We start from the raw sequence: 26,900 nt of genomic DNA, 5'->3' as shown, positions 1-26,900 counted from the left end.
GTCGCAAAGTGCAAATTCAAGCCAAGACTTTATTACACCAGGAGGGGGAACGGAACCTCGTTTTGTGTGTGGGAAAATGTTCATAAGAACAAAACCCACAAAAATTCGAGGATGTTGTTAGCTAACAGCATATTAGCTACTATCTCATGTTATTTCATGGTCAAATTTTAGCATTTTCCAAATTCAGTTCCCAATAATGTTTTTTGTTTTTATAAAAAAAAAAATGCAATATTTTTTTTATTATGGTTAAATTGACTAATAGAAGTAATTTCATTTGATGGCAACGACACATCTCAAAAAAGCTGGGACAGTGCTATGTTTCTCACCGTGTCACATCCATTCATCTTGAAACCAGAGTCAATCAATCTCTGGGTATATTGGAAGAATAATAATATTCCATCTTTGTCTAATGTAGGATTTTCACTTCCCAACAGTCCAGAGCCTTCGAGAGTGAAGCCATGCTTTTATGATGAAGGCTGAGTGAATCATGAATTATGTGGCATGGAACAGCGCTGACTGGATGTGAGCGACTGATGCAACTCCATAGCATCAGGGCTGCTGGTTTGAAATGTGCACAGATAAAAGCTGTATTGCCCCTCTTCTGTTTAATCTGTAGGAACATTCAAATGTTGATTCATCCTGTGCTTCTATTTTACCCAATTTCCATTTCAAACAAGCTTTTGTTCAGAGAAATTCCTGGACTGTGTTCCTCTTCTTTGCATGATACAGATTTAATTTTGTGGATTACACAGGCGCTGTTCTGACGGTGTTTCTGAGTCCTTGTAGTTCTGCCTGCTGTTACAACAAATACACTTTCTTCCCAGTTTTACACCTACAATGTGGTTTTGAAGACGATGATGCCAGTCGGCGTTTATACTAATTGTTTATAAAAGGCTCCAGCTTTTGTTGCTCTTGTACCATTTTAGAACATATTGCTGCTGTCAGAGTCAAAAGGAGTTAATGATGGTAATGTATTTCTTATCGTCACCATCTAACAAGTTGTTTACGGTGATTAAACTACGTGTTTTTGAGGATCTTTCTTCTCTTATTTGAATTTCAGGTTTCAGACACGAGACAAAACTGTTGCTAGAATTCCAGATATTTTTTAATGTTGAAACTATGATATAACAGGATTACTGCTGTACTGCACTCTTCTACTTTTGTCCTCACAATGCCTTTACCACCACCACCACCGTCACGTCTTTATGTTCTTATCTATGTTTGGTTCGGTTGAGGCCTTCGTGTGTGAAGTTGCCTGCGGGCGAGTTGATGGACACTTTGCTGTATTAGTGTCACTCGCTGATTGTCACTCTGGCACCACGTTGGTATGCTGCTGGTGGCGCGTGGTAAAAACAACATGTCACTCTAGTACGTCTGGCAGATACGACCACCGTGCCACATAGTGACAGCCCGGCTTTTCTGATGGGTGCATCCCGTCGGTGTCGCTCCATATGGCTGCTACACATGTGATCCAATCAGGAGGGATTTTAATTTTCCATTATTTATAAACCATGAATGAGAAAAACATTTTTCTTGTGGGATTCTGTTGATATACACACCAGTCAGTTATAAGTTACCTAATAAAGGTTATCACACTTTTGCTTTTTTTCCCCTCTATTGCAGATCAGTGTACAGATGAGTTTTAAGAGGACTTTCCCTGAAACACGTTTTAATTACTTAGTGTCAGGTTTCTTTGTGTTCATTTTTCAATTGATCCTAAACTGTAACAAGATTATCTGTTCATCATCAGAACAGGCCAGAACATTTCCCCTGTCTTGAGGTTGATGAAATGTATGCCTAATATGTAAATATTTAATGATTGTCCCAGGAAATCCCATCATCTGAGCCTCTTTATGCTCCTTAACATTCTGCTTCATAAATAATCAGCATGAGCCAAAGATTGAGCCTTCGGAAGTCCAGTTATATCAAAAAAGACAATCTGAATAACAAATTACTGAATATATAAAAAAATGTATCTTGCACGTATATTATATTTTTCACACTCATCATGAACGTAAAACATACAAAGTGGCTTGTCCGGATAGTTTCTAAATGCATTTTTGGTTAAATTGTGAGCGGCGGTGGAAAATACGTTCAGTCTGCGTGGAATTACTGGTTTCTAAACAGAGTCACACACGTGCACCTTTACCATCATCCTTTTGCTCATGCTTATTACACACCTGCAATCAGTTTCAGTCACAGGAAAGAAAATCAACGAGCTGTGCGAATCCCAGAGCAGTGTGTGCATTAGACCAGCTACTGTGATTTCTTAATTATTTTAAGGTCTGTTTCATAGCTGTTCTTGGTTGTTTGCGCTCCATTTCTTTTTAGCAAAAAAAAAAAAAAAGAAGAAAGAAAATCAGATATTTGAACTCTGGAAGTGACTCAACAAGCTGTTCCCTAAGAAGAAATACGACAGTAAAGTAGATGAGATGATGCTCACGGTATGAGAGAGTGAGAGACATCCAACCAGTACATCATTGGTTGATTTCTCTCTATAACACAAGACCTGCTGATGGAACACTACTGAAGCTGGTGCGTGCACTGGACCATTTAAAAACCTTTCATTTCAACACACATTGAGTGTTCCTAGGAAGTGGGCGCCTGGATAATTGTTGTTTTTCATTTGTTCAAGACACCAGTTCACCTAAAACAGTGCCTGTAGAAAACCTACATACACACAGGGCAAAACACGCAATTCCACACATAAATCAATCAGCCAAAACTGGACCCGCAGTACTCTTGATGTGAGGTGAGAGTATTAACCACTGCACCTCTGTACGGCCCAGGGTTGATACCAAGATAAACAATTTTTTATTGAATTGCTTACATTTGATTTGCCTATTTAATAATAAATTATTAGGATAGCTCAAATTTGCCTCAGATATATAGTGTAGGAACTACATAAAAAAACAGAATACCTTAAGTCTGAATCGAATTTAAACAAGACGTTTGTTGGATAGTCCCACATCAAACTGCTTGATTTCTTTTTTCATGTTTTCACCACATTCATCTTGCTCCCACTTTTAAATCTCTACAAATGTTCCCACAAAGACAAGTGTTGGTTGGTAATTAATAAATGTTTCTGGCGCCACTGAATGTAACCCCAGGGTTCCTACATCTTTCCTCATCTAGTTTGAACTAAAATACACTGAAATCTACAATATCAGCCTGCTTCGGACTCTGTTTATTTCACCTGTCCTGATGGTATTCCATCCAAATCTGCTCAACTAAAAAACAGGTTTTCAGTCATCCATCCTCAGGTTGACGTTTCAGATTTGTTCCCGTGGTTATTTAGTTGTTTTCGGAAGTCGCCAATCAATATCAGCCAGACCATTTGAAAAGGAAGCATCTGATGATGAGTACATTTACTGAACAAATACAAACACACTGGAGGTTTTTTTTTTATTTGTTTTTCATTGTTATTATTTCTCTGTCAGGACTAAAGGAAACTAAAATTGCAGTGATGGCTTTGAAAACTCACAGTTTAGTGAACTATAATAAAGACAGAGAAGTGAGTTTCAGTACATAACAGCTTTTCTGAAGAGCTGTCACCCTGCAGCATTGAAGGTCGGAGATTTATCCGGAGAACTGAGTGAAAGGAGGTTTCTATTGAAGGATCCTCATCTGTTGTTTGAAAGTACTTTGGCTTTATTATCAGTGATGTTGCTCAAAAAGAAGTCATGAGACCTTCCAACACTAAGACATCGTCACTGTGAGATTCAGCCAGAGGCCTGAAGTACATTTTGATCTGTTTTCATCCTAAAACAAATACAGGCCCGATTGATTGAAAAGAGTCTAATTTATCCTCAGTTTATTGCCGATTCCCAACAACATTAACAATGAATTTCCTCTCTTGTTAGGGAGCTATCGTTGGACCACTGCTACTTTCACTGCCGCCTACTACCCACCAATAGGATGAAACTAAACAGAAAGTTTCTTTGTGTGGGCTGATGCTGCCTTCAGCACAACATATACAGAAAACCATGGAGCCTGACGCAGTACTGTTAAAAACAAGCTGATGGACCTGCTCAGTGGTCCGGTGCAGGACGGAGACGGTGGCTGAGCCGCCAAGTCAAACTATGAATACTCAACACGAGCTACGGTTTGAAGCTGGTAAACAGTTTTGTTTACCAGCTGTAAAGGAGAATCCTGCTGCGTTCAGATCTGGTACAGGAATGTTTTGGGTGCAATGCACAAAAAAGAAGGGTGGGGTTGGGGTTTAGCGTACGTGAGATGGGGGTGTTGTTGGTAGAGGGTGCACGCTTGGCTAGCTGCGCAGATTATCACAAGCAGATGTGGGATCACAATCACGCCTGATTGCCTTTTATTGTCGGGCGGCTTTCCTAGACATGCAGCAAGATTTAGAGCACTGACCTCAGCCGGCTCTCAGACTTTTTATTCCCTCGCTTGGGTTTGACCTAACATACCCTCTTTTTGTGGCTGATATTTCATGGCATTGTATTTTGGAAGACTAAGGACAAAGCCTATTAGTGGTTGCACTGCACAGGAAGGAAGCAGAGAAATAAGAAATGTGTGAGTGGTAAAGGAGAACGTGAACGAGAAGCAGGGGAGAGGACAAAGCTCGAGCTGCATTCCTCCTCCTGGCTGTCTGGTGCCAGCCTCTTCCTGTCATCCCTCAACCTCTCTGCGGGGTCAGCTGTTCAAATACAGCCCATCATCATTACCAGCCCTGACTTTTTCCACCTCTCTCGCCCCGCTCGGCCCCTCGCCACCCCACTCTCACCCTCACCAGCACCAGCTTCCTCTTCCCCTGTATTCACAAACAACAACCGGGCGAAATCACCGAGCCATTTCCTTCGCCCCGCTCTGAAAACAGCATTGTCTGTGATGCCAACGAGCTATGAGGTATGGCCGTAAGGAATGCAGCTTGCTGTTGCCATTGTGTGTAGAAACGATGACAGAAGTGGAGGGACTGTGGAGAGTAGTCGAAGGAAAACAGTCCAGAGAGGCAGACAAAGAGAAATGATTTATATTCATGGTCATTTAGAGTTATTATGAATGTCTACGATGAGTTACATGGAAGGTCAAGGTAGCCTATGCTACAGTACAAGAAGTGTATAAAGTGTAAACATTGAACCATTCAGAGAGAGAGAGAGAGAGAGAGAGAGAGAGAGAGAGAGAGAGAGAGAGAGAGAGAGATAAAACTATATTTTTCAAATATCAGGGAGGCATCTCTCGATTTTAAGTTGAGCATCTTCCCGCTGCATGAGGCTTTCCTCACTCGGAGGGCAGCTTATCACGAGCCAGCTTCTTTTCAAGTACCACCCAGAGGCCTTTGTTCAGTGTGAATTATTTATCCGACATCTAATTACATTACCTTGCTCAAAGACAGATAAATTACAACCTCAGCTTTATTTTGGCAACGGTGCCTTCTAACTAGTCCAACTCTTTCATACTGACACTTCTCATCTTCTACATGCAGTATTGATGAAACGGCAGACGTGACATGATGTGTAATCAAGAGTGACTCACAGTTTTCTAACACTCAGCTGGGTTGAGTGATCATCTTCTGATACTGAGATCTTGAACAGCACACTGAAACCAAGTTTCTACCAGGGGTGTGTGAGCGTCTTGCATGCAGCCACCTTCATGGGCCTGTCAGTGTCAGAAGAGCAGGTACAAGCGTGAACCAGGACTTAATGTGGCTAAGATAAAATGTACAAGCAAGTCAAACATGGCATGCAATAAAAAAAAAAAAGCATTTCTATACAGAGGGATGTGGGGCTTAAAAGAACTGTTGTCAGCGTTAGAGAGGATCATGAAGGACAATGTCGACAACACTACAAGCCAGAAACAATACAAATCGACGTGGCCAGAGGTAACATCGAATGGCAAGAAAGAAAATCTGCAAGAGGAGACAATGATCTGATGATAACCTGCCTGAACAAAGGTAAACAAGATCTGGATATAACAAGACAATGTATAAATACCCATTGAATCATGAATCCTGGATAAGAAAAGAATTTAGTTGCATTCGAAAATGAAACAATTAGGTCCTCAAAAATGCCATTAAAATAGAATAGAATAAAATAAAATAAAATAAAATAAAATAGAATAGAATACAATAAAATGAGTAGAGTAGAGTATAAATAAAAAAATAAATAAATAAATAAATACACTTTACATAATAATACATACATTTTTTCTGAAAGAAAAAAAAAGTGTTCCTTACTGTCAGCATTCACAAGATCTGAGTGAACAAATAATTGCTGGTTGGACTCAAGAAAAAATGTCAGAAATTCACAGCAAACAGTAAGTGCTTCTTGGGGTCTTTGTCGATCAGCAGCCAAACATAGTTAATTTTAATCTGAGTTTGAGCTGGACAGGGAGCAACACTTATGGTAATGCTTTCAAGCGAATGCTAAAATTAACTACTTTCACTGTACCAAAACTGATTTCTCCTTATGAACATTCAGGAAGGGCCGATATTATTTAATTTAAAAATTGTATTTTGAGGCGCTTTTCCAGAAATTGAACCTTTGTACAGCCCAGTTTTAGCCCAGCAGTCCATGTTTGACCCTCCTGCTCCTGATGGATGCCCTGTCAGTTAGAGACTGTCATCACCGCCGAAGGTTTCGTGTCCAAAAATCAGTAAAGGCTGTCACAATTTGTCGGAGACAACATTTTCTGTTGAGTTTTTAATGCATCTTTCCATCTTTGATAAAAATGGCATACAGTAGTTTTGTGTTGGAAGCAATTGTCAAGCCAGACCGAGCTGGTATTGACAGAAGGCTGGCACACAGACACGACGACATACACTTTCATTTACAGCTGTTGTCAATTTAAAGTAACCAAATAACCAAATATAATATGTTTCCCGGGTGAAAGTTGGAGAAAGCCAAAACAGCCAGACAAAATGTTATGAAATACACTGATTGATTACAAACTAAGTGAATTGTAAGATGTTTCTATTCACTTTCTGACTTCAAGATTACATTGGGTACATTGACTGAACTGTTTACTGCAGATATCTGATTTGGCAGTGACGTGACAACAGACCCGGGTCGGAGTGATCATCTGACTGTAGAGGAAAAGTACTTAAAAGGTTACTGCGAATCAGCATGATTGTTGTTGAGTCTCAAGCTGCTGAGATTACTGAGAATTTCACTCAAAACCGTATTTTTCTTGCCACACCTTTGGTACCAACTGACCGGGCTAAACCTGAGTATTGTGGCTGACCATTTATCATGTGCTTTGATTCTGAGTTTGGTGTACCGGTTTCTAATGCTACTTCATGGAACAATTCCATCACCTCACACATCTCTCTTGACGCTATCACAAGTTTATTGAACTAAAACGGACCCCAGAGTCAAAAGATGTCAATCCAAAAGTGTTGTAGAGGAAGATTCACATCACGTGTAGTTTGAAGGTCTTGGGGATGCCACAGAAGCTCAGGTCCAAATTATAACTCAGGACAATGTGCTCTCATGTGTGCACACTGTTTTCCTATGAAATGACTGGTAATTATCTACATTTTGAGGGAACAGGCTTTCTATTGAATTTGGATTCAATCTGGTTTCATTTCAGGGTATTAGTGAGGTCAAGATCCTGCAGTAATAGAGACAGACATCCGACAAGGCCAGCCTTGTTATATTTGAGCTATTCTGTGGATACGAGTTGTTTTCAGATATCAACTCTTTAAAACTTTGGCTCGAGATAAAAATTGTGCTCATTTTCCAGGACTCTGCAGTTCCTGCAGAGTCAATACATGAACCGTATCATTTTACCTGAAGGTATGCAGGTGACTGTAGCACCTGTTGGTGTCAGATCACATTTCTGTTTAACCTATATGAAAGGTATGCAAGCAGAAAAGCTTTTGTTGTATGAAGTAGAATATGAAGTCGTTGAACAAAAGTCCCATGATGCTTGACAACAGTGAAAGTAGAGCAGAGTCTAGAAATTTACTACGGCCGTGGTGCGCTTGCACAACAGCAGTGTTTCAGAAAAGTTGCGTTTTTCGCAGTCGACACGTCGACAGAATTGAAGCTTTCACAAAAGAATTCCACCTCAGGAGCTGTTTTCAGCACTGTTGTCGGATAAACAGACACCTAAAACGCAACTGAAATTTGCCGTTTTCACTTGAAAACTTCAGGTAAACGGGGCCTAAATGTTGAAATGCAATGAAAGTTGAAGCGTCAGCAGCTAAAAAATGTTAAAGACAGTAAATTATCTGCATCTTATGGAAATAAAATTATTTGAAAGTCATTCTATGAATTGTTGCTGTATTTCTAAATCTAATCTCAGTAACTAATATCATTAGGAAGTACGTACATTGAAATATTCATTCATTCACTCACTCGGTCTGTAGGAAGTGGTTTCAGTGCGTCCCTACTCATAACGTGTAATTCATTACCTCTACTTGTTTTTCTCTCAAATATTTTCCTCCGCTTGCTGTCTGTGGCCCAGCTCAGGGCCTTGATTTTAGAATTAGTAATGTAATAGCTCTGTTAAACAGTTGTAGTGCTTTCCAATTTTCCTTGAAACTTGGAATGATGATTAGAAGGTTAAAAAACAAAAAAAAACCTTTGAGGCTGTAATTTCAAGTTTAAACTCAGTGTGAAGGATTCTGAGTGTAAATATACAAATTTATATATATATATATATATATATATATATATATATATAATTATAGAGCTCTGGAAAGACTTTTTTTTTAAAGCATTTTACGTGATGTTAATGTTGTGTTCCTGATGAAGAAATTCAAAAACAAACCATGAAGTTACGACTTTGGGGACAATTGGAACACAGTCCTTTTCATCAACAGACATCAACAGACAAAAAGAATGTTTGTACTCGTTTTCTTATAAATAGCAATTACCGTATATGTCAAATTTGAACAAAGATATCTGCAGTGTGAACATTCTTACCGCACTTGGACATCATTATGCTTTCTTGACATAAATGCATCTTGACTTCTACTTTGCCTCACAGCCTCACGGAGACATGGGCAGGGGAAAAAGAAAGAAGGCAGAAAAACATCACTATTCTATATTTAACAGCCTACTTTTCAGCGTGGCGTGCTTTCAGAAAGCCTCCATGGCCACTGCTGTGCTGCACGTCCCCAGTCAGCAGGACTAATGAGAACAGAGCTTGTCTGTGATCGCAGCTCTTATAACCGGAGTACATCAGGGATGGGTTCATGGCTCTGCCCGGCCCAGAATGTATTATTCTTGTAATTGTTGTTGGAGATCTTTTATTCTTCTGTAGTGTCAAAAGAAAAGAAAAGAAGAAAAAAACAGGCGGACGCCAGAGGTGGCGTCTTGGGTTTTTACAAATTTTTTTTGGGTGAGCTCTGACAAATTTGAGCCCATTAGCTCCTCGGCAGAGCCGAAGTCGGGGCCAGGCTTTCAGTGTCAATCATCCCAGCCCGCGGCCCTCCACGCTCTCTGAGGAAGCTCTGTTCAAAGGAAAACCAAGACGAGACGAGACGCGATTAAGATATCCATCAGGGATAATGTAATTCTGACCATGTGTTCTCCCGGCCTCGCCTCCGCTATCGGAGTTGTCATTATTTATTCACAGCTTGGTCCGTGTTTATTATTCAGCAGTGGGTTCATTACAGTGGGAATGTGGTTATCTTTTCACGTCTTGATGGTGAATTGGAGTTCTGGGGTTTATTATTGTTCACCTCCTCCATCCTCCCCCCGTTTCAGCTCCTTCCTCCCTGGCGGGGGGAACAAGTGCTGGTTCATGTGTGGCTTTATTAAGTTTCATCTTAAGCTTTACTTTTTCCATTAACTTGTTAACCTGCGATGTCTGGGCCTGCCCTCGTCTCCGCTGCCAGAGTTAAACCTCCTGAAGGGCCAACTAGTAAGCAGCTGCGTGTAATTGCAGCATTGGAGATAAAGGCTTTAATCAGGGGACACATAAATGTGTTTAAGAAAGGCAGACTCTGGAGAGGGGCAAAATAAACTTTAATGAAATACTCGTGGGCAAGGGAGCACTTGACCCGGGTAATTGTACTGAGAGCTCCTTTTATTCTGCTCTTTCTCTGCTTCTGTCACTCTTTCTTTCTCTTCCCCCTTCTTTCTCTTTTATCCCCTCTTATTGTGTCTCTCTCATTTCTCTCTGTCTCTCTTTTTCTGTATCTCTTTTTTGTGTCTATCTCCCCTCTCTTCTCTCTCCACCTCACTCTTTCTCTTTTTCTCTTCCTCTCTTTGTCTGTTTTTCTATTCTGCTCTTCTTCTGTCTCTTTTTGTTTTTCTTCCCTTCTATTACTCTTTTGCTCTCTGTCTTTCTTTTTTGTTTTTCACTTTCTCTTTGTCACTCTTTTTCTTTCCCTCATCATCAAAGCATTTCTTTCTTTCTTTCTTTCTTTCTTTCTTTCTTTCTTTCTTTCTTTCTTTCTTTCTTTCTTTCTTTCTTTCTTTCTTTCTTTCTTTCTTTCAGCTGTGCTGTTGCAATATGATTAGAAAATGCAGTTTGGAGTGAGGGTAGAGTCTATAAGATCAGAAATCTTTTCTATAGAACTCCCTGTGAGCGTGAGAAGGAGACAAATCCAGCCTCTGACTTACTGTAAACACTCTGGGGAAGATTTAGCATGACTGGTAAATGTGCAGTGATCCCGGCATGAATGTGACCTCCATTAAAGAATCAGCAGAGGAAAAGGGAATAGAAAAGGGAAAGCACCTCACACACAGAGACAATAATAAATATATATATATATATATATATATATATATATATATAATTTAATTACATTTTTTATAAAATTCTGGCTGATTTCAAGATTTGAAAAAAATAAAAAACTAAACAAACGGAAAATGTTTCCTCAACAAATCTTGGATAAACTTTAAACTGCACAGTGAAAAGACGGTAATACCATATTATCTCAGTAACCTGAGTAACACAATAGAACTTTGCAGCATCAAATATAGTTTTGATTTAAATTATTGTTCATGATGAACAAGTCGAAAAATTACAAGTCCTCACTGGATCAAGAGGGACACGATGTAAATACATTTCCCTGGGCCATCACAGCGACCCTCATGTCTGCACTCATTCTGACTGAACTTCAAATTGTGTGAGGTTTCAGATTTGCGCGTCCATATCGGCACAGAAAAGGCCCAAAACTGTCAGTGACATTCTGTACAAATCTCCTCTTAGCCAGAACAGTCAGAGCTGTTCGGGCATAGAAAGTAAATAAAACATGAAATATTTAAATACCTTCAAGGGTTTCAAAGAACTTCAAAAAAGATTATGATGCAAAATAGCAACTTTATCATGCTCATGATTGGAAAAAAGGACAATGGGTGTGACGTGTTGTAAAATCCCAGACTTACTGGATTGGGAAAGGATGTACTCCCTCTCACAATGACTTCAGAGGAATTTTCACACTTTGCAAATATTATTAATCATGATTGTTTCATTTTTTAAACAGACATCGGCATCGTCAACTTGGACCCTAATTCAAAAGTCGTCTCACACACACACTGTCTGAGCTGTACGTGCTGTGTTTCTACTTTGTGATTTAACGTTGACTTTGTTCACCCTTATAAAAATAAGATTGAAATAAATGCATCTTTCTGTGTAGTCAGACATTTGAAAGCCATAAATTCAGATGGTTTTTTTTGCTTTTTTGAGACGTACAGAGATCTTTCAAAATGTAAAATCTCAGGATGGTAAAAATGCTTTTCTCCACCTGAATCACAAGTTATGAAAACAAATGGTTAAAAATGTTTCTTTGACAGAAGTCCTGAGGAGAATCTGTCTCAAATGAATGAATGAATGAATGAATGAATGAATGAAAGAAACAGATGGCTCTTCCTGATGCACTTTGAGTCGCACAGTTATTTTCATGACACCATATCCTGGCAAACAGCTCACTCCCTCTGGGTAACAGAAATGGAGAAAGTCCCGATCATCTTGAGCTGCAGAATCATCAATGTGCCTGCGGGGAGATTTCACACCAGCTGCAACAACAAGAAACTCATTTGTTCCCAGATAATATTCAAAAGAGGAACCTAGAACGTCACGTTTGTTAATGGTCATATATTAAAAAGGAGATCAATACAATCAAATACAGGATCGGTATAAAATGAAATGTGGAATATGTTCGAAACTCTTCTTGCATAATCACTGAAATCTCATATTCAAACAACATATCCAACTATACGACCGTCTTTCTTAATTGTAAAGTTTTATACATTTTTCCACTTGCTTCCCAAGGCTGTTCCAAACATTTTTAATACTAAAAGGCAAAATAATATCATTGACAATCTCATAGTTACTCTCTATGTTTTAATATAAACTCAATAAACCGCTCCTGAGAGTACATTTGTACGTTCTAAAATGATCCAGTATAACAGCTTTGTTTTAAATTCTACCCGTATAAAGGTCACATCATTCAGTTTCAGCTTTCTAAAGAGGTTTTTCATTATGTCTGTATGGTTTGTTGGTATTTGCAGTGTTGCTAGATAAGCTGCATCATTTTCCGGGGCATTTCTAAGATTTTGCCTTTTTTTTTTTTTTTTTATACCTGAAAGATGTGAGCAAAATATTAGAAATCAGTCCATAAGTGTGCCACACCCTGAAGTAGCTCAACGATGTCGATGCAAACTGAAAAGTCACAGTAACTAACCAACTTAAAATGCATGTTTCTGTGTGGATTTGTCTGGTCTGGACTAAATAGGTGAGCGTACTAACCACTAGACCACTAGACCACTGTGCCACCCTCGATTACAAAAGTAATGCAAGTAATCAAAATGTCACAGTTGACGTGACACGTCCAACTGTGCAGCAATGCAAAAAAAAAAAATTATGTCCTCATCCTCACCCCAGAATTTTAACTTCCTCCTACAACTTTTCCCATTAAGCTGTCTGGTTTTGGAGATATTGAACAGATTATTGCTGCTGCTGTGCAGAGGCCATAGGTGATTTCTACGGGTTAAGCTTCATTATAATGTGGCAGGAATACCTTAATGCCCATCAGCGCATATTGAAGTTCATTATTATAAAGTTAGGACAGCGGCATGAAAAAGGTTTATTTGTACCCTTATATAACAAGCGAAGGAGACTTTTCCAAATAAAAAGATTCGGTAGAGTCAAATAACAAGTTAAATGAGGTCAAATATGACAAATATGGTTTAAAATTGAGAAGACCTTTGAAGATCTAACTTTGTTGTGGATAATATATTCAGTATTATATTATTTAAGAAACCTAAGCATAAAGAGCAAAACTCAAAGTTCAACTTTGGATGCCGGTGATCTTCAGGCTTTCACTGGTTCTTTACTGGAAACCACTGCATTGACTGAAGGACACGAAGAGTCATTGAAGCCATTGTCTGTGAACACACTTTGCCACCCATTCAACATACAACTCTAAAATAGGAACTTTTTTTTTTTTAAATCCCAGCACAGATCATAAATCCCTCTAATATGAGTGCGAAGAGAGATTTAAGTCCCAGCATTAAATATATGTACACACACACACACACACACACACACACACACACACACACACACACACACACACACACACACACACACACACACACACACACACACACACACACACACACACACACACACAGAGCCCAGGTTTAGTGTCAGCTCTGGTATTTCAGCCAAAGGTGAGAAGTGAAAAGATCACAGTATTTATTCACACACCACAACTGCAGTAAGCCGGGCGGTCAGCAGTCACCTCTCCACACGTCATCCACAGTCACTGCACACATGCTTCGTGTGTGTGTGTGTGTGTGTGTGTGTGTGTGTGGAGACAGAGAGGCTTATTCATGCACTCACACAGTGTGTTCATTCACTGCAGTCTGTCAGCTCTGTTTCTCCTCCGCTCTGGGTTTCTGCCAATCACCTGGATTGAATCCTTCCTCTTCCTCTCATCTTTTTCACTTATTTCTCTTCATTCTGTGTTCTCCTCTGCCGCTGACCTCTCTCCAGCCGTGGTTGTGTTTGTCTTTGATGAAGAGTGAAAGCTCTCTGTTCTCCCCTCCTAAAAATCCAACCTTCCTACCTCTGGAGAACTTGATGTCACGCCCGACACGTGGTTAAAGCTCGTCCACAGGGCAACACCTTTTCATTCACACAGCAAACATAAGGATGCCTCTTAGAACATCTTTCCATTAGCGCTTTGGGGTGACAAGAGACAGACGTTCACGTTTCAGATCTATGTAAAAGTGTTGATACAGAATGTAACTATCTGAATGAAAGTAATCATTAAAATACAGAAAAGATTTAATCCATCCTAGAAGAAATGGATTGTCCTAATTAAAAACTATTCTATTCTATTCTATTCTATTCTATTCCATTCCATTCCATTCCATTCCATTCCATTCTATTCTATTCTATTCTATTCTATTCTATTCTATTGTTGTGCTGTGTGACCGTTTGCCATCACTGACAATGGTTGTCTTCAAAAGTAGCCATGCTTGGACACACTGTCCTCCACTGTACTTTCCTACATTTAAAAGTTTAGCTATGCTTGGATTTAATTTATACGGTTTATTTATTTGGGTACGAGACATCAAAACTTGTAAATGTCCTTTTTTGGGAAAAATCAAGTGAAATTGTTGTTTACTCAATGATAAAGATAAAAGGAGTGGCACTTACTGAATAACCACATTAATATATGATGACTAGATTAAATGAAACTGATCATCGATCTTTGTGATAAGAAAAGGGATAGTTATATTTGATGTATATAATCTTTAATAAACACTGTCAAAATCCCCCCAAAAGTTTATTTTTTAATTTAATGACAACACTTAATAGTTTCTTACCATCAACTCACATCAGAGTCACAAAACCAGATAAGGTGATTGCGAACTACAACTACAAAAAAAGATAAAACACACTATGAGCTGTACAATTCACTCGGCTTCTGTGTTGTTGCCATGTGATTTTCTGATTAGATACAGTACTACATGTGTATATAATGTTGTGGCCAGTGAGAGATAAAAAAAGAAAGTGATGGCGAAATAGTGATAAACAGATGGACAGATAGATGAAGCTGAAACATCGTCTTTATTAGTTCAGCATTGAGCTGAAAACTCCAGCGATCAGCAGTGAGTAAAGGCGTGTGGTGTGGGAGTGGAGTTTATCGTCGAATGCATGAGTCAGTACATGAGAGCTGACAGCTCAACATGAGCATGGAATGATAGATTTAAGGCTTCTCACTAAAAAAAAAAACAACTATTGGCAACAATTCCTTAAAAGATAAATGCAGTACTTCATAGGCCCTGTGCTTATCTGATTTGTATTGAAAGAGGAAGTCTGATTGAGAACGTCTTGAGAATCTCTCCTTATGGCATCTTTAAACAAGCTGCTGCTTTCAGCGGGTTGATTGCTGTGACTCAGTCCCACACCAGCATAAAGCTACATCTCACTGCTCAGTATTCTGCTAAAGCTCTCAGCTTTCCCGTGACCTGCAGCATCACTCCGATAAGATGTTCCCGGAAAGGTTTTGGTGGAAGCTCAGAGTGGATCACAATGAGTCAGTGAGGGCCAACTTGCCCTCAATTAATCTAACATCTCTCCTCCAGCACTCACGGTCTGCCGTACGGGCGTGCTATTTTCGGTTGTCAGCGGGGTTCTCACATCTTCAAGTATCTCTTAATTATCTGAAGAGGCAGGCTGTTTCATGTCGCACATAAAAGTGCCGAATGAGGTGTAAACACTGACTCGGAATCACACACATCCCTGTGGGGGACAAACTTTTCAGAAGTGTGTTAGTAAAAGTTTGTTAAGGATTCATGGATGCATTGATCAGCCATAACTTTATGTCCACAAGCGGGTTGTTAATGTGCTTCGTGTTAACACTTATCAGGATCGCGCGTGTCTGGGTAGCTCAACCCAGGAAACGACATCCTGGGTTATGTTCATCACGGGTCGTAGCGCAGGCCCCAGGTTGGATTGTTGACTGTCAACTATAAAAGTAGCACGTCCCAGTAGAATATGGACTGGGAGTCATGACACTCTGGAGAAAAACATTGTTGTTGTCCATCTACTCGCGCATTTACAGAACAACTAATTACTAAGGTTGCGGTGCACTTGCGCAGCATTTTCCAAAAAGTTACATATTCAGTGGCTTCAAGCGCCGTTGTTGTTTAAACAGACACCCAAGACACAATGAAAGTTTTCCACTTTTGATTGAAAGTCATTTTAACCCAAGAATACCAACATTTCCAATAACAAAGACTGATGTCAGAAATTTGATGATTATGTTTTATATTGTTCTTGTGATAATACTTTCTGATTTGCATTATAATTTGATTTAACAGATGTTAGTTCTTGCACATGGACAGATCATCCCACTTCAGCTTCAGTTTGTCCAAACACAGATTGAAGAAGTCACTGAATGTTTTCATCTCTTTCATTATTCCCTTTCTGCCAGATCATCCAGAATGTCACATTGTTTATCATCCATCCATGAAAAATCTCACTGATGTCACTGCAAGTCGTCAGCCAAAGAGAAAACAGTCGAAACAGTCTGGTCAGTTACTCAAGTGAGGCTCCGGAGTTTCTTTATTGTCGTCAATCTTTCACATTGAAGTTCATGTCGCTTGTAGAGTCACACAGTCTCAAAGAGATCTTCTTTCCTCAGAACAGTCTGCAGAGTACACTGAATTCCCAAAAGAGAGTAAACTTTTTGTTTTCATGTTTTTGGGTGACATCTTCAATGTCAGGAAGTATCACAGTGCAAAACTCAGTTAAGCTCCCCTTTTAGAGAGATAACTGACAGTTTTAATGTTTTTGTGCGAATCACAAAACAGCTTCTGGAAACTCCATCCACAGATGTGGGAAGTTTGATATAAACCTCAGATTTGCCGACTCAGTATCAGTTAAATGTTTTGTCACTCTGAACAAAGCACAAGGCTTAACCTTTGACTTCTGTTGACTTCAGTTAAAAGGATTCTGATGGAAGTAAAAGTCTCTCTGTGTAGCGTGGGCTTACCTTTCATGGTCGTATCAGTCAAGAGTTTAGGTTCCTCACCGAGGTCGTCACCCACTAACAAAAGCCCATTCATGGGTAAAAACGCGCCTCATTAGGATGACTTTTTCACTGTTCACTTCTTCAACACAAACAAATGGAAAACTGCCCACAGACACAGACACACAGTATTTCCAGCGAAGCAGACGCCTGGAGACTGACACTGATCTTACATGAAAGCTATTTCACTTATAAGACAAGAACTGTCTCCCTTTTATTAGGTTGAAATCAGAAAGAATAGCTGAAAATGATCTATTTTACCGCACGTTTAAGCGCTCGTGCAAAACATAGAAAAAGCTCTTCATTCAAATAAGCCAAAGAAATAACTATAAAAAGACGGTACAAACACAAGGGTGCCTATATGCTGCAGTGGTGGACAGGGTTCAGAGTGAAAATAGACTCTGTATATTTAGACCCGATGAGATCAAAGCCTTTCATCCCACTCTTTCAGCCACTATATTAAGAAAAGATTATCTTACGGTAGTCAGCCTCGTGTGCCGAATTAGATAAAGGACAAATTTTAAGTGTTGATGGAAAGAATATAGAGTCAATAAGGTGTGTTTTACAGAAGGGAGAGAAACAGAAGCCAGGCAAATGTTTATAAATAAGATGAATTCGGACTACTTTACTTAAAAAAAAATTACTATGAAAAGAATACAAAACAAAGCAGCAGTTAGAGGTACTCTGATTGCTGTCAGTTTCTAAAAACACTGACTTATTTATTTTCCCTCTCAACAACCCTCAGCCAAGTGTTTGCCTTTCACATTCTACTGTTATAGACGAACAGTATTTGTGTAGCATGATCAGCTGATAAACCAAAAGTCTTAAGCTTCCTTAAAGCCATACAAAAGGCCAGGCATGGACTAAATTAGATCTCTGAAGGTGTGTTGTGGTGTCTGAGCATCAGATCCTTAAAGTCTTGGAATTTACAAGGTGGGGCCTTCATATAGATCTGGGTAGTTTTGGAGGTCCCACATTGTTTGTGTCTCTCAAATCATTTCTGAACCATTTTTGCTCTCTATGTATTATCCATCATTATCCCACCATTGGAAAATACTGTTTCCATGGATGAAGAGGCCCAATGTCTCCCAGCTAAATTATGGGCATCGTGTCCATGGCCATCCACGTGATGTTTGTAAAAACAAGCACATAGTTGGCCATTTTAGTAGTGGGCGGTGGTTTACATGGGAATTATGACTTGCAAAAAACTGCAGCGTACTTTGTATTCTGACACATTTGTATCAGAAACAGCCTTCGGCTGTTCATGTACTCACACATGAGCAGAAGAACTATTTACTGCGGTTGTGGTGTGCATGTGCAGTAGCAGTGTTTCAGAAATGTTGCATTTTCCCCCGTTTACACGGAGGAGGAGTCGGAGCATTTTCGAATAGTTCCACCTCTGGATCTGTTATCAAAAAGAGGCTCCGAGCACCATCTATTAAACGGACCCCCAAAACATAATAAAAGTTTTGCAATATCGCTTGAAAACGTTGTTGTGTAAACTTTAACTTCTGGAGAAATCTGGATTTGAAATCTGCAGTAGCTCCTCTGTTTGATTGGACCAAATGGGCCAGCCTTCTGTGCTGACGGCCATCAATAAGTCTTGGCCGTACATGAACATCACTAGTTCACCTTTCTTCGCTCTCCTCACCACTTTTGAGAAATTCTGACCACTGTAGTCTTGAAACACCCCGCAACACCTCTGACATAGTTATGAAACTATCAGAATTTGGTCCTTGTCAGTCTCACATTGATCATTCTGTTCATTCACAACCTGAGCATTTTGGGGTGACTGCGTAACTGTAAGCCTGATTTAAAATTAGTATTTGTCCGGTTATCTACAACCAACCGGTACAGGAATGTGGAGTTTCATTATTTAGGATTGACGGTCAAAGCAGCTTTAAACAGCCAGAACCAGTGAAGGGATTTCATGTGAGGATGGACTGACTTATCACTAGCCTCCATATTGCTGCACTGATTCATATTTTATGGCTCTGACCTTGACAATGTTTCAAAATCCCTGCTCGAGTATTTGTGGTCAACTGGTGAAGCTGAACAAATCCATCCTCCAACCCTTCTCCATGTGAACAAACTTGAGCTTTGATTTCTGACCTGCTGCTACACTGGAGTTTCACTGCTGGCTTTAGCTCATAATCCATGCCATGCGATGTAACAGCTGCCTCTTGCGGTACACGGTGTCGTCCCTTGAGACAGCGGCTGCCCTCCTTGTGTGATTATCCCGGGACGGGCTCCTCTGAAGTGAGCCAGTGATCCAGCATGAACCAGCCGCTGCAGGGCGCTGGGAGTGTGAAGGCTTTCCTGACACTTTCCTTCCACTGGGTTGTAAACTCAATTAGAGGGGCTGCCGCACGCCGTACTGCATGGCTACGACTCAGCAACTTCACAGCAGGACGACCTGACTTTCTGTCACCTTGTGTGTGGGCATGTGTGTAGCCTCATATGGATATAATCCTCGCCTGGGAGGACAATTCAAAACCATTTCAGACAGACGGACTCGCTCACATCATTCATGCTGACCTTGATTAGAGCAATATCGTAGAACAAATGGCTTTAGTAGCACAAGTTCTTTTAGAAAGTGTCTTATGACCTATTGTCGGGTCAGAGGTGTGTATGGCACCGAAGAGGAAATAGTCCTACAACAATTACTTTAAACCACATTATGTTTTTAATTCACTATTTAATTTGCTTAAACATTAAAAATCCACCAAAATATATTAAAGTAAATGTGACATCTTAAGTATTTTACTGATGGATAATCTAGTGAGACTAGTGTTGTCATCTCCTATCCCACAGCTCTATGCATCAGTGTCAGTGAATGACCACTGTCCTTTATACCTGCTGAGTAAAATTAAACTAATGAGTGGATGTCAGAATGTTTTACAACTCAACCGAGAAAGAAAATAGAGGTAATTGTTCTAACGAAGAAGAAAGGTTAAAGGTCAGCGCTCTCAAGACATCAAATCAAGGCGGAAATCTTGTTGTAACTATGGACTCAGACCTTAAATTCAACAACCACATTAAGACAATAACAAAAATCAGCTCACTGCTATCTGAAAAATATTACAAGAACTAAAGGATTTCTGACCGAGCAAGATTGAGTGAAACTTATTTAACTGTATTTCATTTTTAGCCGGGTTAGTGTGTCGCATGTGCTTTTGTTTGAATGGCGCACATACGATTGATAAGCTTGATTTTACATTAACATGGCCTGTTGCTGTACTGAGAAGTTGACTAGAGATAATATAACATATATATATATATATGTATATATATATATATAACATGCCAGGATGATGAACCTCTCAGCCGACACAAATAAATCATCGCAAGAATCGATCACTTCCACTAACTTAGCTTTCTAACTTAGCTCTCTGATCTAGAGCATCATCCTGGCATATGTCAGGCACTTTTCCAGGATATGGTTACGTGTATATATATATATATATATATATATATATATATATATATATATATATTGGTCATAGCTGAGCTACTCAACAGTTTCTCAGGCGGTACACACTGTAAAAAGTTTTTCTGCTCTGCTGTTGGTGAGTCTCATTTTCCGTGATGCAACTTTTTGGGCATGAAATTTAAGTCTCATACTTCTAGCTGAAAAAAAAAATAGCTGGCGGCTAAACTGAGAAGCACCTTGGTTTCAGTCAGTAATAAATGTGGGTTCCTGAGTTGTTATTTAGCCACTGTTCCAAATTTGAATAATTGAAAAAACAAAACAAAATGGCAAGTGTGTGAAATGAAGTCAGCTGCAATCAGCTCCAGTCCCCCTGTGACCGTGAGCTGAATCAAACTCTGACACGATGGATGACTGGATGAAATTAACTCTGAAACACCGGTAAAGAGTTTGGTCATGAAACTCAGCGAAAGTGCTGTGTGCCAAAAGTCACCAAGAATGAATCCACCCCTGTCGTCTGTGATCAAAGTCAGTGATGCGACATTGTGTAAAATAAGCTGCTAATCTTCCGCTCTACATCAAGTGAATACAGTATTTTTACTCATTTATTGGCTACTTAGAAACCAGACTGAGCTGGTTCAGTGCATGCTGACATCCATAAAGGAGACAGTGTCTCAATAAGCTTTGCAGACTTAAGTTTTGACTTGTTCACAAGTTCAATCAATAGGATTGTTGTTGAAACAATGCTTCTCATATTTTGCGGTGAAATCATCAAATGACTTTTGAGGTCAGTTAACTCCATCTATGTGGACTGATCAGCCACGTTATTACGACCTCTGACGTGAAGTCAATAATGGGTGACATGGATCATGCTGCAACTGAATATTTTGCCCTTGAAGTTGTGCCAGGATTACGCAAAACATGACAAAATGTAAACTTTAGACATGAAATGTTATGAAATAGATGTGAAACACAAGTGACCATGAGGGCTTGCAGTTATCAGTGTTTATCTAAAGCATTTCAATTCAGAGGCCACATACAGCTCAATTTCCTCCGAGTGAACCGGACCGGTAAAATTGTTGCCATAATAACCTTTTAAGTTTTTTTTCTTGTTGTAAGGTAGAGTACATGCAATGGAAACGTCTATATTTTCACAAAGCAAAAGAATTACGACAGAAAATGACTACAATTTCAACATAAAGCCAATTGGAATGAAACCTTCTGATGGAAAATACAGTGAAATGTCCCAAAATCTTGTGGCATTATGCGTGTTTTCCCAAACTCACCCTGACTGCATAGCTTTGAGGCTTATGCTAGTTTGCTATCTTTAATGGCAGCATCACTGATATTTCAGTGTTGTGTTGTCTCTTAAGATATTTGTTAAGAAATTCAGGTTTTCTTTGAAATTTTTCACCGTTTGCTTCGTGGATTGTCGGCCGGATTGAATCCCATTGTGGTCTGGTTTTGGCTCACGGGCCTGATGTTTGACACCCCTGATCGAATGTGGTTCGAGGAAGGAAAAGTGGTGAACCAGCCTCCCAGGTTCATTGACACAGGTTAAGTGAAAGGTTACCCGGGTAGTCTGATTGCACACCCAGACTGCTTCAGAAGTTAAAGCTAATTCTGATTAAAAGGGGGTCCACTCCCAAAACATGAACCTACACAGTATGAGATAGTCATGATTAAGTCAGACATTCAAAAATAAGTCTATTTAATCTCGTAATCCATGTACCACCTGCTTTAGTTATGTCTTACTCAGCTTTGTTAGTGAAACACATGTGAATTGGAGTGAGAGCCTGAGAGAGAGTGAAGGGTTCTTGAGGACTGGAAGTCGTCCGACGCTCCTCAGGGAAACACATACCACTGCCACTTCTTCTGTGTGTCTCTCTAAGTGGCTTTAAAAGCCTGCAGGACACACCACTAATCTTAATGGTGGATCATCTCTCTCGTACAATTCAAGTGGCTTGGACACACACGGTCGAGCAGCCCACCCCCCTCCGACCCCCCCGTGTCTCTCTCGGGAGCTCTCCAAATACCAGATGCCAGTTATTTCTATCCGCCCTTCTCTCAGTCCCTGCTAATGTGATAATCAGCCTCTCCCTGCCTGTCTTTGGTTTAGACTGATCTTCCAAAAATCCTTTGTGAGGTGCAGCTGCTTGATTGTCTTGTGAAAATCAGGGAAAATTTTAACAGGAAATCTTGGTGTGGAGCAGAGTTTTTAAAGAGTCAGTGGAGGGTTTGATCATATTAGAGCACAGCTTATCTCTCCTGACAGTTCAGAAAGATGATTTGTATTGGAAAATGCTAATGAATAAAGATCGTTATTTAACCTTCATATGAGTTATGCAGCACATGACAGCCAATGTTAAACTCTGCAGCTGCACGTGTGTCTTGAATCCTCACTTTGACTAACTTACGATTGATTCAGACTCAGATATTGTTCCCGTGGACTTTACTGGGATGCTGGTTGAATGAAGCTCTCTCTGTGTTTTCAGGGTTCAGAGAGTCCGTCCCAGACGGCAGTGTTCCTGCCGGAGTTCGCCCTCTCGCCTCAGGGCAGCTTCATGGAGGACGCCACAGAGGACCAGTTCCTAACCTACAGATACGACGACCAGGTCAGTCTGGAGCTTTTATACTCTGAATACATTTCTATTAATCCATACAACCGGTACAGTAGTTTGATTGTGATTGTACACTGAAGAAGAAGTGAGTATGATAGTTAGAAGTCAAAGTCTATGAAGGGAGGAGGTCAGGGTGGATTGATGGGACATCACTCTCTACTGCATAGGGAGGGTTCTATTTCTTGTTTTTAAATGAAAGTCAGATTTTCTGGGTGAAATTCTCTTTTTATTTGGAAAGGTACCATTTTCCACGTATAGTACACACAGCCATTGTCACTCAAGGACATAGTGATGAATGGTTGTAAAACGTCCAGCTGATTTTTGTCATTTTGCCCTTCCGAGATTTTCTTTTACGGACAAATTATAATGGTTATGAACGCTAAGAAGAAAGTAACTAAAGAAAGAAAAAAGCAATGAAAGAAACAACAGAAATGCAGAAAACTGTGACAGTAGTTTCATTGTAACTGCATACTTGAGGTTAAGTGAGCTGTGATAGTTACAAGTCAAACTCTGAAGAGAACAGGTCGTTGTGGATGGAAGAGACATCGCCCCCAAATCTGTTCCCTCTTTCAGAATAAATGTCTGCGTTTTGAGTTGTTTTTGTTGCTATACCCGTATAATCCGCGTGAAGGAACATGAGATCTAAGTGTTAGAAAACTCATTAAACACTGAAGACTGGAAGATTCAATTTTGTAAAAAAAGTGCGACTGAAGCGTTGAAGATGTAATTATAGAATCCAGTCCAGGCAAGAAGGATTAATTCAATTCCTGCACTGTATTCCATTACTCAAACAATGTGATGCAATAAATCCTCTCATCTTTCTGCTCTCCATTCTCTGCTGAGTCAGATATATATACGTTGCTCCTCTGGCGTTGAATTTCGAGCAGAGTAGCAGCTTGAGGCATTTTTTTATTTTTTTGCCTCCCTCAGTGATACCTCGGCCCCCCCACCAGCAGCACTGAGCTGTGAGGTGATTTTGGCACTGAAGCCAAAGTCAAACTGACCTTATCAAGCCTCAAAAGACTTCTTTTTTTTTTAAATCCACAGCGACAGCAACCGCAAAAAAAAAAAGAGCAAAAAAGCTGCATACAAACAGCACAGAGTTGCTGAAAATTGAATCCTCTTTATATTAGTTTTATCATTAATATTGACTGATTAACTCAAAGAGATCAACATCAATGAGCCCTGATTGTTGTGTGTATTTTCTTTTTTTTTTTTTATTAAACAAAGTGAATTCATCTGAGGTTAGTTCAGGGGTATCAAACATAAGGCCTTTGGTCAAATTGGGAAAAACATTGCAAAGAAACCATTGACTTTTTAACACAATTTGTCAGGCTCAGTTTGTAAAAACATGCAAGTAAAAAGCTGCATAACGCAACAGATATAGGTGAAGATTTCTTTACACATTTTGCACCAGAGTGTCATTAAGATTGACTTTATGCCGTGATTGTAGACATTTTCTGGACTAGTTGAGAAACATTATGCAAAAACATAGACATTTTTAAAAACCTCTACTCGATGCCATAACAAAGAAAAACCTAAAGGTAGAAAGTTTTATGACACTATTTTACTGGTCTGACCCATTCTGGATGATCACGGGCTGTTTGTGGTCCCTGACTTAACGTTCTCAAGTGAAAACAGAAAACCTTTATTGTGTTTTGTGTGTCTGTTAAGACGACTGTGCTCGGAGCCCCTGAAAACACAACTTTTAAAAAATGCCTCCCAAGGTGGCACTTTCCCAAAATGATCTGACATGAAAACGGATGAAAATCCAACTTTTGGAAAAACCTCTGGCTTTATCTCCATGTCACTGGCAGAAATGCTGCTACTGTGCATGCTACACTACAACTTCAGTCAATAGTTCTTCTGCACATGCACAATTCGATGAAAAATAACAAAATGGCGGTCTCTGGGGAGTCATGACTCCCCGTCCATACTCTCCTGGGACTTGGTAGTTTTATAGTTGAGAGTCACATTGATAACAATCCAACTTGGTTCTCTGTCCATACGAATGTTCATGTTCTCCCATTGTTAATGCTTATAGGATATTGTTCTCTGCGTGTGTGGTTTCATTATTAAAAACAAACAACAGCACCTACTTGTGGCCCAACATGCAAACTACACAATCTTCTGCATTTCTGACATTTCCATGGAAACAGGCGTCATGTTCAAAACGTTTGACATCCCTGGGTCAGATGATAGGCAGATGGGGCCTGACTTGACTCGTGAAATATTTGTATGTATATGAGTGTTAATTTGTAAGACGTGTGGGTTTGAATCTGGGTTTAGTCAAGAGTTTGCAAGTTTCTGCAACATTTTAAAGAAATGCTCAATAGAATACAGTAGCTAACTGGACACTTTATATAAAACATCGACAAAGGAAGGAAATGTAAATAAAACTACTGATAAAAATAGCTCAGACACTCATATTACAGCCTGACGTGTGTTAATTGTTGCTGTTAGCAGTCGGCCGTGTTACCTTGTTCGATCGGATTTGTCCTGAAGCCACAGGCTGAGCAACACGATGACGATAACGATGACCATGAGCTTTGTGATCCACAGCGCCCTCCTTATGGCAGGCTGATACTTGCTGCCGCTGTTTCTGCTCAGCAGCTGCACAGAGCAGATCTGAGGTGTCAGCAGTGCCGCTTCCTCTGTTTTCCCCTCCGGGATGGTTAATAATGCTTCGTAGCTCGCCATATGTCCCACTTCTGCTTCATGCAGACACCAAGCACCTGTGAGGTGGCATGCGGTGGATTATTGGCATCGTGCTCCACAAAAAAAAAAAGAATAATTATTTAAATCCCCAGAAAATATATAATTTAGTTATTGACTTTAGTGAGGCCTAGATAAGTGAAAGTAATTGCGGGAGTGGGAGTTACAAGGTGTAAGTGACATTCAGTGAGTCGTTGCTTTTCACTGGTTTTGCACTGTAACTTTTTTGTCTCTGAATAAACCACATGTTTGTTTTATACTCCATTTATTCGATTTCCTTTCAAAAATGTCAAATATAATTAAGAGTTCAGCCTGAGTAAAACTAAAGTCCTTGTTGGTGCCATTGCTCATACAAAGATTTATGCAGGATTTGAGTTTCTGAGAGGGATTTGAGGGATCTTCCTTTAATTTAGTGTTTCATAGTGAATAAGGTTCAAATTATTGCCACATGAGTTGTGGATTTTGAAATTTCAAGCCACAGTGCCATGATAGTGTAAATATAAGCATATACTGCTCACAAAAAGTTAGAGATATGTGGCTTTTAGGTGAAATTGAAAGAAAACATAAAAATAGTTGATGCTATACAGTACAGTGATATGATACCATGAAAGCAGGGTATTTAGAAGCATGTAATAGTAATTTCATCATCTCAAACAATTTATTGAAAACAAAACGCTTACAACAACCACAACAAAAAATGTTAATGTCTCAATAACTTGTCATGGGCCCTTCAGCGTCAATTCCAGTTTGACAACATCGTCTTCTTGCTCACAAGTCGACTCATTGTGTTTAAGATGTGTTCAAATATGCCACATATCATATTTATAGCTCAAGGAAATCTCCAGATTGTATAAGTTTCTCAACACTTTTGTAAAAGACCTACAAAGCATTGTGCTTCATCGTTGTAACATATATTTGTAATGTACTGCATGCAATAATATAACTCTGAAAAGTTCAGGCACTTGAGTCACCAGCTCACCAGAACAAAAACAAATCTTTTTTCCACCTATAATTTCCAACATGAACAGCAGCATCAGTTCAGAGCTTAGCCTGACTTTATCATCCTGTATTCTTTAAGGTTTTTAATTCAGAATAAGCATTTTTTTGGTGTCTTCACAAATTTGACCTTGGCAGCTTGTTATGCAAGCATATTTATTTTTATTTA

General features: G+C 39.6%; 1 protein-coding gene across 1 annotated transcript in view; it reads left to right on the top strand.

The window, feature by feature from the left end:
* The window catches only part of adamtsl3 (ADAMTS-like 3), a 149,598-nt gene that overhangs the window by 3,989 nt on the left and 118,709 nt on the right, over nucleotides 1-26,900 (top strand). Inside the window, exon 3 of the mRNA XM_080458097.1 lies at nucleotides 22,895-23,014. Coding sequence (XP_080314223.1) covers nucleotides 22,895-23,014 — 120 coding nt within the window. The remainder of the gene's footprint in view (nucleotides 1-22,894; nucleotides 23,015-26,900) is intronic.

The sequence above is a fragment of the Lipophrys pholis genome (genome assembly GCF_963383615.2).
Source record: "Lipophrys pholis genome assembly, chromosome: 2".
NCBI classification, from domain to species: Eukaryota; Metazoa; Chordata; class Actinopteri; order Blenniiformes; family Blenniidae; genus Lipophrys; species Lipophrys pholis.
The sequence above is the reverse complement of the archived record's forward strand: the minus strand, read 5'-3'. Positions and strand labels throughout refer to the sequence as shown.